Source organism: Helianthus annuus, chromosome 14 (genome assembly GCF_002127325.2).
Source record: "Helianthus annuus cultivar XRQ/B chromosome 14, HanXRQr2.0-SUNRISE, whole genome shotgun sequence".
In the NCBI taxonomy this organism is placed as follows: domain Eukaryota; kingdom Viridiplantae; phylum Streptophyta; class Magnoliopsida; order Asterales; family Asteraceae; genus Helianthus; species Helianthus annuus.
In genome coordinates, this window is record NC_035446.2 from 173038270 (window position 1) to 173054506 (window position 16237).

Below are 16237 nucleotides of genomic sequence, written 5' to 3' on the forward strand. Positions count from 1 at the left end.
GCGGGTCCTGGATGGACGTTTCGGTTTAATTTCTCAGTAACGAGCGTGCGTAATTCAAAGATTTTACGTCTGCTTTACGCTCGGCGTTATTTTTTCCCGTTTTTATTCATTTTGTTTTTGCGAGCTTTTCCGGTGTTGGTGGTCGCTGACAATGGTATAGTATTGCTATTACTTAACACAGTTTTATGATAACTGCTGCAACGCATGGGCTTAATACTAGTGTATATAATAAAAAATATATTATAAATAAAATAATTCGAGCTAAGCCGAGCCGAGCTACTAAGTGAGGCAAACCGAGCCAATTTGGCTCGTCACGAGCCGAGCCGAGCTAGACTCAATTTCTAACTGAGCCGAGCCGGCTTGGCTTACTTTCAAACCGAGCCATATCAAATGAGATTTTTCCGAACTAAATCCGAGCGAGCTCCGAACCGTGAGCTTTTTGGACAGCACTAGTTTTTAGAGAAAATATGCGATTGTCGCTGTTTTGTTATTCGAAGAAAAGAAAAGAAAAGGAAAGAGTTTGGGGATATTGGCGTAGGGTTGTTCTCCCGGTGGATATGGCGGCTTGTACGATATTCGGAGGATCATCTTATTGTTGTTCTGCTCCTCCGTTGGTTTTCTTCTGCAGGACTCCGACTCCGACTCCTCCACTGAAGAAGAAGCAGACTTCTTCCTTTTCTGCAAACCCTAGAGGTGGCAGAGTGGTTTTGGCTAAAGCATCCTCCTCCGATTCGAGCGAGCAAAAGTGGGTGGCGAAAGGGCTGATTACGGAATCCCTTCCGAATGGGATGTTTTGGGTTCGTTTAGAAAACGGCGACGTGGTTCTGGGCTACATCTCTGGCAAAATCCGACGCAATTCCATAAGGATGCTCCCAGGGGACAAAGTTAAAATTGAAGTTAGTCGATATGATTCTACCAGGGGCCGTATCGTTTATAGAATTGGCAACAGAGATTCTTCTTCTTCTCCTTCCTAAGTAAGTAAGTAACCCCTTTTCTTTTCTTTTCTTTTCTTTTCAATGGATAACAACACATTTCTCATTTCTGGCTGGATGCCAATTTTGTCATTGTAATGCATCTTCCTTTTTCAAAAGAAACTGTTTGATGAATATGTATGTATGTGGTTGAGAATTGACCATCTCTAGTGGTCAACTTTAGAAGCCAAATAAGGAAATGCTAAAATGAAGTAATGTTAAAAAAACAACAACAAACTTACTCTGAGCATATGGTATGGTGTCCACATATTCCAGACCAACGCCCCACTCACGCACCAGGGGACATGGGGGTGGTGGTGGTGGTGTTTCACTCCCTTTTGGGTTGGGTTGAGCTGGACGAGGGCGTTAGCCCATAACACTTGGTCGAAATCAGTCAATTTGATTTTGTTTATTAAATATGACAATTGAGGTACCTGTGGGGTTTTTTCCCTGGACGAGTGGACGCCGGTCACTCTCTGATGCCAACTGGGGTACGGTTAAGACACTCACGTCTGGCTGGAGAGGGGCGACGGGCCTCCCCAATGAGGGGGGGGGTGTGGGGTGTCTCGCACCCAAAAAATTGTGACACCTTGCCGTTCAAAAAAAATATATGACAATTGAGAGTTGAACTAATTGAAAGCCGTCTAAATTGCATTTTTTTTATGCACACATTCTCTTAAATCAGTTTATTTATATTCAAAATTTTGGTTATAGAATGGGTTTTGTAATCATAAATGTTAGGGTGTAAGGGGTGCTCACCTAATAGGTGAGTCCCCCATCTTACACATAGCCAATCACATGGTGCCACGTCAACTCACCTAATACACTCCCCTAATACCTTATTTTGATGGCGGCACTCACCTATTAGGTGAGTTGTTTCTTTTTTTTTTTTTTTTTTTTTTATTCTCTAAAATAATGCATGTTTTATAAATTAAAAAAAGATTAGTAAAAATAAAAATTAAATAAAAGACATTTCATTAAATTAAAAAAAAAACATTCGAACTAGAAAAAAAGATACATTCAACCTAAAAAAATATAAAAACAAACTACTCCTCGTCCGAATCAACTTCAAGGTGAGGCAAATCTAAACTTCCGAGATGCTCAACGAGATCGTGTTTTAGCCTCCAATGCGTGTCTTCGTCAATGAGCTCCGTATAGGCTGTATCATCGAAGACGGGTTCGACTGGAGGATCTTGAATATGAACCGGTGCTATCGCCCTTCCGTCGTCTTTTATAATCATGTTGTGTAAAATAAGGCACGTATACACGATGGACCTTATTTTTTTCACCGTTTTCGAACGCATTGGACGATTTAGTATTCCCCACTTCGACTTTAACACACCAAACGCCCGTTCCACATCTTTTCTTGCGGCCTCGTGTTGCCTCTTGAATTTTTTTTCGTTCGGGTCGTGTGGATATGGAAAAGACTTCACAAACACGGACCAAGTAGGGTAGATCCCATCAGTAAGATAATACCCGCGTTTGTATAAATGGTTGTTCACTTGAAATGGACAATTTGGCGCCGTTCCATTTCGTTGAGCAAGAAATAACGGAGATTGTTGCAGCACGTTGATATCGTTTTGTGAACCCGCTGGCCCACAAAAAGCATGCCAAATCCACAAATCTTGAGACGCTACCGCTTCTAACATAACCGTCGGGTATTGATGATCGCCTCTCATGTATTGTCCACGCAATTCTGTGGGGCACATTCTCCAGACAAAGTGTGTACAATCGAGACTCCCTAACATGCCAGGTAGGTGATGCCTGTCCTCATGAGCCTGATACAATAGCGCGATGTCGTGGCTCGTTGGTCTACGTAGGAATTCACCGCCATACCTTAAATTAAATAAAAGACATTTCATTAAATTAAAAAAAAGACATTTCATTAAATTAAAAAAAAACATTCGAACTAGAAAAAAAAAATAAATTCACCGCCATACCTTTTACAAACCGTCTCGCAGAAATATTCAAGGCACTCACGAGAGGTCCTTTCAGACATATTTAAATACTCGTCCCCCTCGTCTGGTGGGTTACCGGTTGCAAGTTGTTTAATTGCCGAAGTAACCTTTTGCAACGGTGTAAAGCTTTTCTTCATTCTCCCGTCTAAGCCTTCTTGAAACCACTCGTCATACGCTTCCACGTCACTAACAATTTTTAGGAACAACGACTTCGACATACGAAACCTGTGACGAAAAGTATCTTCACTAAATTTTGGATTTTCATCGAAATAATCGGCCATGAGTGTCTCGTGGCCCCCCACACGATCCCGACGGACATATTTTTTTTTACTAGACGATGCCGTGTCTAGTAGCTCCGCTTGTTGGATGAGATTTTGGAAGAAAACTAAGCTACTACCGCTTGACGACGTATCGTCATCGTCGGGAAAGTCGGGTATGGGAGAAAGAAACGGGAACTTGGAATCCATTTTGTGTTTAAAAGATATAAAAGTTTTTTAGAGTTTTGGTGTTGGTTTGTTGTGAATGTGGTAAAAAATGGATTAAGATTGGTTAGTATATATATTGTTTTAAAAAAAATTGATTTTTTTTTTTTTTTTTTTAAAAATTCGACCGTTTGTAAACGGTCAAATCTCGATCATCGTGCATTTCCAAGCGGTAAACCCCCACCCATTTCCAGCCCCGAATCGGGACCCCGCGGGGATGGCGGCGGTGTTCCCGATCGGGGAAATGGTTCACCGAGGCCCTCCCCGATTGCGCCCCGTATACCCTTAGAAAAAGACAAAAGGTTATTTGGCTTTCGATGTTCCAACTCATACTATAATGATTTACTTTAGTCTATGGCTTGTTCTAGACTCGCAAAATGCTTCATCAATGTCTAACCTAAAACATTTTCCACTCTAGAAAAGGCTCAAAGGCAATTATCATATTTTTGAAGTTGTAATAGAAGCACCTAAACTGACAAAGGTGCAAATTTCCCGTATCAGGAGAAATCAGTTTGAGTATGGTTATGGTCTAACAAGGTATGGTAGAAACCTGCTCGTGTATATTCCTGGTAGCAGGCTATAAAACCCAACCCTATGCAACCGGGTGGGGTAGGGTATGTAATACCTGGTTTGTAAATAATACTTTTTTTTTTATATATTATTTTACAACAAATTAAATACATTTAAAATGGCTACATTTTTAGCGACAAGTTTTTGATACCGGTTTGAGGTTTTGTAGTCAGAATCCTGTAGTCTATATAAACCCATTAGTTAGAGAATCGGTTTTGTAGTCAGAATCCTTCGATTTCAACAAATCTTTCAAGGTCTTAAGTGATGAACGATTTCAACAATACGTTCACGAACTTCCTGATACATATCGTTCGTAAGAAACTTTTCGTGCACTGAACCTTCGTTTATTGGATCGTTCTAATAGATTAAAGAGGTTTTTACCATGCGTATACGGGTCATATACCGCTTATACGGCCATATACGATTGGTAAAAAATATTTTTACCGATCGTATACTATGTATACGAACGATGTATACGGGTCGTATATTGTTATACGGCCCGTATACTATGGGTAAAAAATGGTAAAAATTGTTATCACAAGAATTGACCGATCTAAGGCAGAGAACCTGATTTAGATACACAAATTCATCACCGGTTTCTACAGCACAAGCACATACGCAATGAAGTATTAAGAGATGTTAGTTTCTTGACAGTATGGTTTCTCGACAAATGAAGTATTATCTGACATCATCTGTTCATCATTGTGTGAGATTAGCCAAACGAGGATGAAAGATACTCAAACCATCTGATCCCGTTGTTGCAAACTCCTTTAATGTGAGATTCTTCAAGTTTGCACATTTTGAGAAAATACCAATGTGTTTGTCAGCTTCGTCAACACACAAAGTGACAGAATGATGTGGAAAAACAAGGACCATTCACCTCTTTCAACCTACCAAAACACCAAAACCCGTACCGGTGATTGTTTATCCATACTATTCTTCATAGCCATATTCCCACTCACAAGTTGTTGATACATATCGTCCGTTCAAGTTGAGCTTCGTGTGTTGTAATTTTAATGAAGCAATGAAGATTGAATATGCACTAGGGTTTTTTCTCTTCCGGTTACCAGGCCTATCATTTCCGTCTACGTTTGGTTTCCTCAACGAAGAACCATCAGCCATTATCTGCCCTTTTTCCTTTGGTTTCTGGTTGATTTTGAGGGTGAGGGTTTTGCATTGATTCCTGCGCTCAAATCATCTGCTTCCTGAATCTGAATCTGAAAGTTAACTAGACCCCTCAAGTTGTCATTTGTAACAACTAAGCGTCTGGAGAAGAGTATGCTAATACAGGAGAGTTGAACCCGACACGTCTTCTATGATGATTCGAAACATTCCGAATAACTAGCAGAACCCGATCCACTTACATTCGAATAACGCTGAGAATCCACAACGCTTATGGCCAGATTCTTTCCTTCAATATTGGCAAAATCAATGTCTGCTTGTTTTATTATCACGAAAGTACTGAACAACCGAGATAGGCACAATAACAACAACAGCTTTCCGTGATTTGTAGACTGATCGGAATCGAATCAGTGATTTTACTGGAAGCCGTTTGATTATTTCTTGTTTTATTATCACGAAAGTACTGAACAACCGAGATAGGCACAATAACAACAACAACTTTCCATGATTTGGAGACTGATCGGAATCGAATCAGTGATTTTACTGGAAGCCATTTGATTATTTCCTCTTGGATCTCGAAAGGCACGTTGTCTGACATCTTGATTTTGATTACCAACTCACCATATCAATTTCTAGGTAGTTAACAACGCTAATTAGAAAAAAACGTGATTCATATACATAACGGTCTCTTTGCTTCGTCCACTAGAACTATTTGTGTATGCATTCTTTTGGTAGTTAACAACGCTAATTAGAAAAAAATCTGTAAAATTAATCATATCGATTGCTATAACAGGATGGATGTGACACACACAGATAGATAAGCTGTCACAGTTGTCAAGACTGTTTGTCGGGTTTCCAATGCTCACACAGGGTGATAAACAACGCTGATACGAATACATGTGTTTCGAAATAGGCTTTTTCTTGGTTTGATGAAGTTACATGTAACATCTACTTATATTCAGATTTAAACAATGCCCGCCTCAACTGAGATAACGAACATCCATCAAGCTCAAAAAGAAAACTTGTGTTTCCCATAGTCATAAAAGATTGCGGTTTGTATTTCGCATAGCCACCGTTTCCGTAGTAAAAAACGGTTGCGGTTTGTATTTCGCATATCCACCGTTTCCGTAGTAAAAAACGGTTGGGTTTGCACATTCAATCTTCAATACTTCATTAAAATACCACTAGTAGAAGAACCCGACACGTCTTCATGTTACGGAGAATGTTCTAGAAATTGAAGGAAAAGGAAAAGATTTGTTGAAATCGAATTTGACAACTATGACAGCTTATTAAAAGTAGCAATCACCTCCAATCATTTCCTGGTCAAATCACACACTATAAAGCTTAAAGTTATCGTGTGTTGTAGTTTGGAAAGATGACCGAATAGAGATCTGAATAACAAACTGTGGAGAACTTGTTTGTGTCGGGTTTTTCTGCTAGTTACTTGATCAACGGACTGATCGGTAACGTTACTCTACTTGTGCTCCGATTTAAGCGGCGTGTTCCGATCAACGTTGTTTAAAGGTGATAAGAGTTTAGAAACCCTAGAATGATGGTGTTTTTACGGGAAAAAACGTGATAATTGGAAAATATCCATCTATACGGCCCGTATACAGTTATACGGCCCGTATACATTTGGTAAACATCAAAAACCTCAGAAATAAATCCATTGAGCCGTATAGTTTTTATAAATCGTATACACTTGTATACGGCGCGTATAACTATATACGGGTCGTATATAGTAAAATCAAAAAAAAGATTCTCTGCGCATTTTCCTATTAAAAAACATTCTATACGGGCCGTATATTTTGTATGCGGTCCGTATATACTAGGGATGTGAAAATAAGGTATAGGGAGTGTGGGAATAAGGGGGGCCTAAAAAAATGTTTTGGTACACCGTACATGCCTAACTACAAAAGATTACACAAAGGATATAAACCGGAAAAATGATGTGCATAAATAAAGCATTGAAAAAACATGATCTACAAAACAAACTAATATGAATGTGGCTAACAATTAGGATTTGTATCTTTTTCATTGTGAAGTTCAAGGATATACAACTATGTTATTTCTTGTTTTACCGTAATTTGTTCTCCATGAATCCTTATTGCACCAAACTTCATGAAAATTAATGTGTTTTGTTTCTTTTGAGAACTTATATAACTTATTTTTATTATTTTAGAAATCGAGGCACCAAAAATTTGGGGATTAAAGCTTTAGCTTATTTTGATACAAAGGTGAGCCGGCTCTCCAGTCAAGTTTTGTTTATTGAAGAAATGACTACAAGCAATAGTTGCCTATCTTTCATAGGAAGAGGTTGTTTCATATTTTATGCTCTCCAACACAAGTCTCATTTTCTTTCTTCTCCGCCCTCTTAAACACAAACCCACATTCATTCTCTTACTCACATTCGATAAAAACAATTGGGTTATGGATAAACTGAATCTTTTCCATTCAATTGTTAACTGAAAATGAGATATTAAGAAAAAAACAAAGTATACCGATCACAAAAATAAAATGCTAATATGAATTGGAGCCAATTATTATCTAAATTGTTAAAAGAAGTCGCAATGTATTACTAATATTAGTATATCAACATTAAATAGGTGAACACAATTTTACGTGTCTAAGGGGCTGTTTGTTTACCTCTTAATGAGGCTCTTAATGGTTCAGACATCTTACATGTTCAGCACTTAATGGTTCAGACTGTTTGTTTCACGAGCAGATGTCTGAATGGTTCAGACATTTGCCTCTGAATGATTCAGATTTATACAGAGTCTGAATGGTTAAGACCTCTAATCTGAATTGATCAGACATTTGCCTCTGAACAATTAATCATTATACAGACTCTTAATGGTTCAGACCTCTTACTGGTTCAGACCTCTTACTGGTTTCGCACTTAATCATTCAGATGTTGCCAAACAGCCCCTAAGTTGTTGGTCATGTCTTTTACATAAATTGTGAAATAAGTATATGGAGTTAATTACACAAACTAACCCTGTGGCTTATAGTCAGTTTCACCTTTAGGTACTAACTTTTTTTTAACGAGTTTAGGTCTTATGGTTTCACTTTTGTAACACCTTTGGGTACTAACACCAAAATTATCAATATAATGACTAAAATACCCTTTCATTTTTTTTAGTTTTATCAATGTAACACCTTTGGGTACTAACACCTAATTTTATTTAAGTTTAAATCAATTTTACAAAATCTATTTTTTTATTTTCATCTTTTTATCATATCTCATAATTAACATAAAATCTATTTATTTTTTTATTTTTTATAAGTAAATATTTATATATAATTTTTTAAGAAATGATAAATAATTTAGCAAGATAGAAGTTGCTCAAAATCGTAAATAATTAAAAATTCAATAGGTATAATAATAGTTGGTAATGTGCAAATAAATTATTATTAAGATATTAGGTTAAAACTCTGTGTATTACACGTGTTTAATGTATAAAACTTAGTTTTAATTTTTGTAATTTTAAATATATGGGATTAAATAATATAAAACCAATAACAATAATAATAAAAGACTGTATCTCATCGGAACTAAAGTGTTTCCTAAGCACATTAATACACAAATAAAATAGAAACGTCATGGTTTAATCACACCGTCTCAAAATGTGCCAAGTAATTGATCGTAACAAACAAATCAGATTGTATTATACATTTTTACGATTTTACTACAAAATATATTAAATTAGTTGTAGTTATTTTTAAACAGTTTTTCTCGATTATGCTACATATCTTGATATATTAATTTAACTGATTTTCAGATATTATATTCGTGTGTTTTCAAGATTGCTATGGATTTTAATAGATACTTGTTATATCATTTGTTTCATTCTTTAATTTATATTGTAAAGAGTTTTTATATATTCATAATATTAGTCAGATATTTATCTTGTATTATTTAGTAATATTATTAATAAATAAAAAATAGAGTGGACGTTTTCTGAATTTTTTAATTTATATTTATAAATAACAAAATAAATAGATTTTATGATTAAGCGATGTAATAAAAAGATGAAAATAAAAAAATAGATTTTGTAAAATTGATTTAAACTTAAATAAAATTATGTGTTAGTACCCAAAGGTGTTACATTGATAAAATTAAAAAGAATGGAAGGGTATTTTAGTCATTATATTGATAATTTTGGTGCTAGTACCAAAAGGTGTTACAAAATTGAAACCATAAAACCTAAACCTGTTAAAAAAAATTAGTACCCAAAGGTGAAACTAGCTATATATGAGTCAGGTTTGGATTCACTATTCAACCCATCAAACTACGAACCCGAAATTCTTCAATGCCACACGATTTACACCCGTCAAACTAGGTTATGGGTGATAACATGCGGTTAAATTTATAAAGATTATGTTTTGGTATGATTTAACTAATTTTCTAAGTTTCATATCTTTATAAATGATGATTTAGTAAGTCTTTGGAAATAACTATACTGATTAGAGTTGTTATAATTTATAAAAAGTTGCACAAATAAACTAAAACTGAGTAGTGTTGTAATAATTTATAATTGGTTTAGGAGGAGGCATCCATGGTTTTCAAATGTGGAGGTCATGGGTTGGAGTTTATGGGTGGACCAGGGTTTTACCACAGTGGTCTTTTGGGTTTCCCCCTGAATAGTGGGTGGGTCTGGTTAACAACGTTGTCTGTGTTCGGAGGGGCGTGGGTGGCCTTTCGCCAACGAGTTTGTTCGAATGACCGGGCTTATATAGTATTTGTTGGTTGTTAAAAAAACCACCAAATAAATTTAACTCTGATTTGGAAGTTAAGTAAAAGAATTAAGACTAAATTGCACAAATCAACCTTTATGTTATACATAAGCTGCACTTTATACCTTTCACTATGAAATCGGCAAAACCCAACCTTTATGTTCATGTTTTGTTACATTCTATAACTTTTACAACTAACACCGTCTAAAAACTCAGTTAAGTTACCTCACATGCTTTGCATATGAGGGCTTTTTAGTCATTTTACTTCTTTTAAAATTAGTTTTTTTTAAATAAGCTACAAATGGTAAGTATTCTTTAAATAAGGGACCATATTGCAATTTCTTAAAAAAAAAAAAAAACAAACAGTGACGCAGGCACCATCAATGGCGGTTTCTACTCAACATGTAACAACCTCCACCTTTGAACCATGGCGAGATCTCATGGGCACCATCGTCATGGTCACCGGCGCTTCCTCCGACACATAAAGGTTGCAGAATCATCATCGCTGCTCGTCGTTCAGATTCAGTTCTTGCTAACTTATTTCAGCTTCGTTTCTTCAAACAGAGTTTCATCTGAAGGTTTCAGATCTATAACTGTTGGTGAACGTGTGGATGCTTATATCGATTCTGAGGTTTGTAATTCTGCTTCTGTGATTATTCGATGATCGAAAATGGGAACTGTTAATGTGTGTTGTTAATCAGTAATCGAATATTATGTAGGATGATATTGTGTGTTCATCAGAGAGATTCAACACTAGTAAAAGGAGTATGGAGACTGCATTAACATGTTCCAGACCGTTGAAGGTGATTAGATCAGATTAAAATTGAGTCACAGGAGATTAATTTTTAATCAATTGACACGATTATGGATGAGATCGTATCAATCCATAATACTTATTACATTGTTATGAACTGTTGAATGGTGGTTGCAGTGTTATATATAACTAGTAAGGAACCCCGCGCTTCGCGGCGGGTTTCGTCAGTAATAAGAACGGTTGGTATTCGCACATAATTTTTAAACTAATTTGCTAATACAACTAACATACCAATTTATAATGACCAATTGACTACACACAAACGAATTGTCATTAGAATAAGCAATTAACGGTAAACAATTTGAAAAATGATATTTTAGTTGAATTTATCAACATAAAGAATCTGAAATATGATTTATTTTGTATTTTTTCAAGTAAAAAGATTTTATTAGAAATACGAACTATGAGTTAATTATATAAATTGTATCAAACTATTTTTACCAAATAACTAAATACCATATTTAATGATTGTTTTAATTCAGTTTCTAAATTTTATTATAAAGCACAAAATGGATTTACCCAATTTACCTTTGTCTCACATTAAATGATAAAATCAATTAAGAAGGCACCTGACCTCACAACTACCCAATCAAAGGTTAAAGTACAATCTTTTAACATATTCCTTTTCTTGTATCGGGGCATTGTGAGTGTTCAAAAGAAAATCAAAGAGTGGCACTAATGTAAATATATTAAAAATGGAGGCTTCTTTAGATACTGTAGCCAAGAAGCTACCCAAAATGTTAATATAATAGTAATGTTGTAGTGTTATACAGAGTTATAAAATGTTTATATGGTGTTATATATTATTCATAGTGTTTTATAGTGATTTGTAGTGTTATATCTTCTTTTGTAGTGTTATATACTTATTACAGTGTTATGAACTGTTGAATGGTGTTTTGTAGTGTTATATAATTATTACATTGTTCTGTTCTAAGTGGAGAGTTCAAATGAAAAGAATTTTTTTGTAATAATAAAAAAGAAGAAATTTCAATCAATAAGAATCTTTCATTTTACTTCATTTAATTTTGTATTTAATATTTAATATTAGTGTAAGGGTATATTGGTAAACTTAGATAGATCATTAATTGGTAGTCTTCCTTTTTAATAGCTAACTACATTAAATTTGTAACTTATTTTCAAAAAAATATATTTTTCAAAGAACAAAAAAATTAATTTAAAGTGTAGGATGAATTACGAGGTGTGTAGGATGAATTACGAGCTGTGTAAGATAAATTCCAATATGTGTAGGATAAATTTCAAAACGTGTAGGATAAATTTTGATGTGTGTAGGCAAAAAAATTTAGTGTGGAGAATGATAGTCTTTATAACTAATTAATTAGTCAAAGATAATAATAAATGAAATTAGAGAAAAATATTTAATGTTTTACAATTGTACCATTTGTTCGTTTTCTTCTCAATTTAATTTTCTTCTCAAACGAATCTCCCCCTATGATCTAACCTTTTTTACAGGATCCTATATATATATATATAGGGGATGGTTCAAATGAAAACCACTTTTATTGTGAAAACTCGAAAACTAACTAAAAAAGCCTAAAAAAACCTAAAAAACATACAATTTTTTTTTTTTTACAATTTTTTTAGAAAAATCGCTACTTTTTATATATGGAAAAAAATTTCAAAAAAAAAAAAAAAAATTGGTTGTACTGCACATGTGCACTAATACGGAAAGCCTAAACCACTTAACCCACCCCCCACCGACACCCCCAAAAACCTAAACCCCCCACCCCCCCCCCCCAAAACATAAATTCACCCTCCCACCAAAAGCCTAACCCTCCCCCCCCCTAAAAAAACCTAAACCCCCCACCCCCCACCCTCCCGAAAACCTAAAACTAAACCCTAAACATAAACCCGAAAAAACCTAACCCCCCCACCCCCACCCCCCAAAAACCTAAACCCCCCTCCCCCCCACACCCAAAAACCTAATCATAATCCTAAACCTCCAAAAAAACTAACACTAAAAGCTAAACTAGAATCAAAAAACTAATTTTAAGCATGTAATGCACATTGTAGTACATGTTATATTGCACATGTGCACTACTATAATAATAGTATTGAAAACAAGACGACACCATAAATCTTTTTTTATGTCATAAAAAATATGCTCGAATATACTTGAATGAAAGATAAGAAAATTTGTGATCTTATTGTGCCATTTTTGTTTTAAAATGATAACGTATGGAGAAATGAGAAATGTTTAAAAAGTTATATATTTTTTGTTCCAATTTTACCCCTCCTTCATTAAAAGTCTTCCCTCCCTCCTTTTTAGTGAGTTTTAGTTAGTTTTCTAGTTTTCACAATAACTAGTGGTTTTCATTTGAACCTTCCCCTATATATATATATATATATATATATATATATATATATATATATATATAGGGAGGGGCTCATGCGAGAACCACCCTTATTGTGAGAACCTTGAGAACCAATGTGAACATAACCTAAAAAAAACCTAAAAAAATCTAACCCCCCCCAAAACCTAACCCCACCCCCCCCCCCCCCAAAAAAAAAAAAAACCTAAACCCCCCTCCCCCACCCCCCAAAAACCTAAACCCCCCCCCCCCAAGCTAAAATACTAAAAACTAAACCCCCAAAAAACCTAAAAAAAATCTAAATTTTTTTTTAATATTTTTTATGCTCAAATCGCTACTTTTAGTGGCCAAATTTTTTTTTTTTTAAAATTAAAAAATTTTTTTTGGCTTCGAAAAGTAGCGATTTTTATATAAAAAATATTAAAAAAAAAATTTTGTGTGATTTTTAGCTATTTTTAGGCATTTTTGGTGTGTTCACATTGGTTCTCGCGGTTCTCACAATAAGAGGTGGTTCTCGCATGATCTTCTCCATATATATATATATATATATATATATATATATATATATAGTGAGGGGCTCATGCGAGGACCACCCTTATTGTGAGAACCTTGAGAACCAATGTGAACACAACCTAAAATAGCTAAAAAAACCTAAAAGAAAAACCTAAGAAAACCTTACCCCCCCCCCCAAAAAAAAAAAAACCTAAACCCCCCCCCCCCCAAAAAAAAAAACCTAAACCCCCCCCCCCCCCCAAAAAAAAAAACCTAACCCCCCCCCCCCCAGCTAAATGCTAAAAAAAACCTAACCCCCCCTCCCCCACCCCCAAAAACCTAACCCCGCCCATCCCCCAAGCTAAAATGCTAAAAACTAAACCCCCCAAAAAACCTAAAAAAATCTAAAAAAAAATCAAAAAAAAAAAATCTAAAATTTTTTTTTGAATTTTTTAATATTTTTTATGTTAAAATCGCTACTTTTAGAAGCCAAAAATATTTTTTTTTTAAAAATGTAAAAAAAAAATTATTTTTTTTGGCTTCGAAAAGTAGCGATTTTTTTATAAAAAATATTAAAAAATTTAAAAAAAAAATTTTTGTGTGATTTTTAGGCATTTTTGGTGTCTTCACATTGGTTCTCGCGGTTCTCACAATAAGAGGTGGTTCTCGTATGATCTTCTCCCTATATATATATATATATGTGTGTGTGTATATACATATATGTATATTGACAATTATACATATATGTATATACATGTTTAAAATTGAAAAAATAAGTGTTATAAATCCTAAACCTTATACCATAAACACTAAAACTAAACCTTAATGCTAAACCCTAAAGCTAAACCCTAATTCTAAACCCTAATGCTAAACCCTAAAGCTAAACCCTAATTCTAAATCCTAAAGCTAAACCCTAATGCTAAACCCTAAAGCTAAAACTAAACCCTAAAGCTAAACCCTTAATGCTAAACCCCAAAGATAAAGCTAAACCCAAAAGTTAAAGCTAAACCCTAATGCTAAACCCAAAAGCTAAACCCTAATGCTAAACCCTAAATACTATTACTAAACCCTAATGTTAAACCCTAAAGCTAAACCCTAAACCATAAAGCTAAACCCTAATGCTAAACCCTAAATACTAATGCTAAACCCTAAATAACACTTATTTTTCAATTTTTAAACATGTATATACATATATGTATAATTGACAATATACATATATGTATAGTCAAAAAGATTAACAATATACACATGTGTATAAATCCAAAAAAAAAAAATTAAAAAAAATAAAAAATTAAATTTTTAAAGAAAAACCTGTGATTTTTCCAAAAAAAAAAAAATCGCATTTTTTTACATTTTTTTCGCATTTTTTTGCTTAAGGAAAACGTGTGGTCCAGAATGTTTCTCAAGTTTCTCAAATAGCCTACTACTTCTCACATGATCCTTATCCTTTATATATATATATATATAGGGTAGGGATCCTAAGAGAAGTCCACCCTATTTGAGAAACTTGAGAAGCAATCTGGACCACACATTTTCCCTAAGCAAAAAATGCAAAAAAAGGTGAAAAAAATGCAATTTTTTTTTTTTTTTGGAAAAATCGCAACTTTTTATTTAAGGATTAAATTTTTTATTTTTTTTACAAATTGTATTTTTTTTTTGGAATTTATACACATGTGTATATTGTTAATCTTTTAACTATACACATATGTATATTGACAATTATACATATATGTATATACATGTTTAAAATTGAAAAAATAAGTGTTATAAATCCTAAACCTTATACCATAAACACTAAAGCTAAACCTTAGTACTAAACCCTAAACCCTAAAGCTAAACCCTAATTCTAAACCCTAAAGCTAAACCCTAATTCTAAACTCTAAAGCTAAACCCTAATGCTAAACCCTAAAGCTAAAACTAAACCCTAAAGCTAAACACTTAATGTTAAACCCTAAAGATAAAGCTAAACCCAAAAGTTAAAGCTAAACCCTAATTACTATTACTAAACCCTAAATACTATTACTAAACCCTAATGCTAGACCCTAAAGCTAAACCCTAAACCATAAAGCTAAACCCTAAACCCTAATGCTAAACCCTAAATAACACTTATTTTTCAATTTTAAACATGTATATACATATATGTATAATTGACAATATACATATATGTATAGTCAAAAAGATTAACAATATACACATGTGTATAAATCCAAAAAAAAAAAAAAAAAAAAAAAATAAAAAATTAAATTCTTAAAGAAAAACCTGCGATTTTTCCAAAAAAAAAAAAAATCGCATTTTTTTACATTTTTTTGCTTATGGAAAATGTGTGGTCCAGAATACTTCTCAAGTTTCTCAAATAGCCTACTACTTTTCACATGATCCTTATCCTATATATATATATATATATATATAGGGGAGGATTATCTTGAGAACGCTAAATATTGCGAGAACCGTAAGAACGAATGAAAAACCAATCAAAACCAATTGTTTTAATACAAACCTCATTGTAATTAAGATACAACATCAACAAAAGAATTTACAACATCAAATAATTTATTTCTCCTTTCAAAATCACTCTTTTTAGATTTTTTAAAAATGTGTAAATATAACAGATTTACACATGTGTAAATACCAAACTTACACATGAGTAAATTTTCTTTATTTACGAATTCACGTAAATTTAAACGTGTAAATTAAATTTCTAACATTGTATTAGAATAATAATGATAAGTGTAGAAAAAATTTTTGAATTTGAATTGTTTTT

General features: G+C 33.8%; 1 protein-coding gene across 1 annotated transcript; it reads left to right on the plus strand.

The window, feature by feature from the left end:
• The first annotated feature begins 485 nt into the window (after positions 1 to 485).
• On the plus strand, positions 486 to 1106 carry LOC118486802 (translation initiation factor IF-1, chloroplastic-like). The gene has a single exon (XM_035983613.1). The coding sequence runs from the start codon at positions 558 to 560 to the stop codon at positions 972 to 974; it is 417 nt and encodes a 138-aa protein (XP_035839506.1). The 5' UTR covers positions 486 to 557; the 3' UTR covers positions 975 to 1106.
• The last annotated feature ends 15131 nt before the right edge of the window (positions 1107 to 16237 follow it).

Coding starts and splice junctions, on each gene's coding strand:
- LOC118486802 (XM_035983613.1), top strand. CDS start 558: ATGGCGGCTTGTACGATATTCGGAGGATCATCTTATTGTTGTTCTGCT.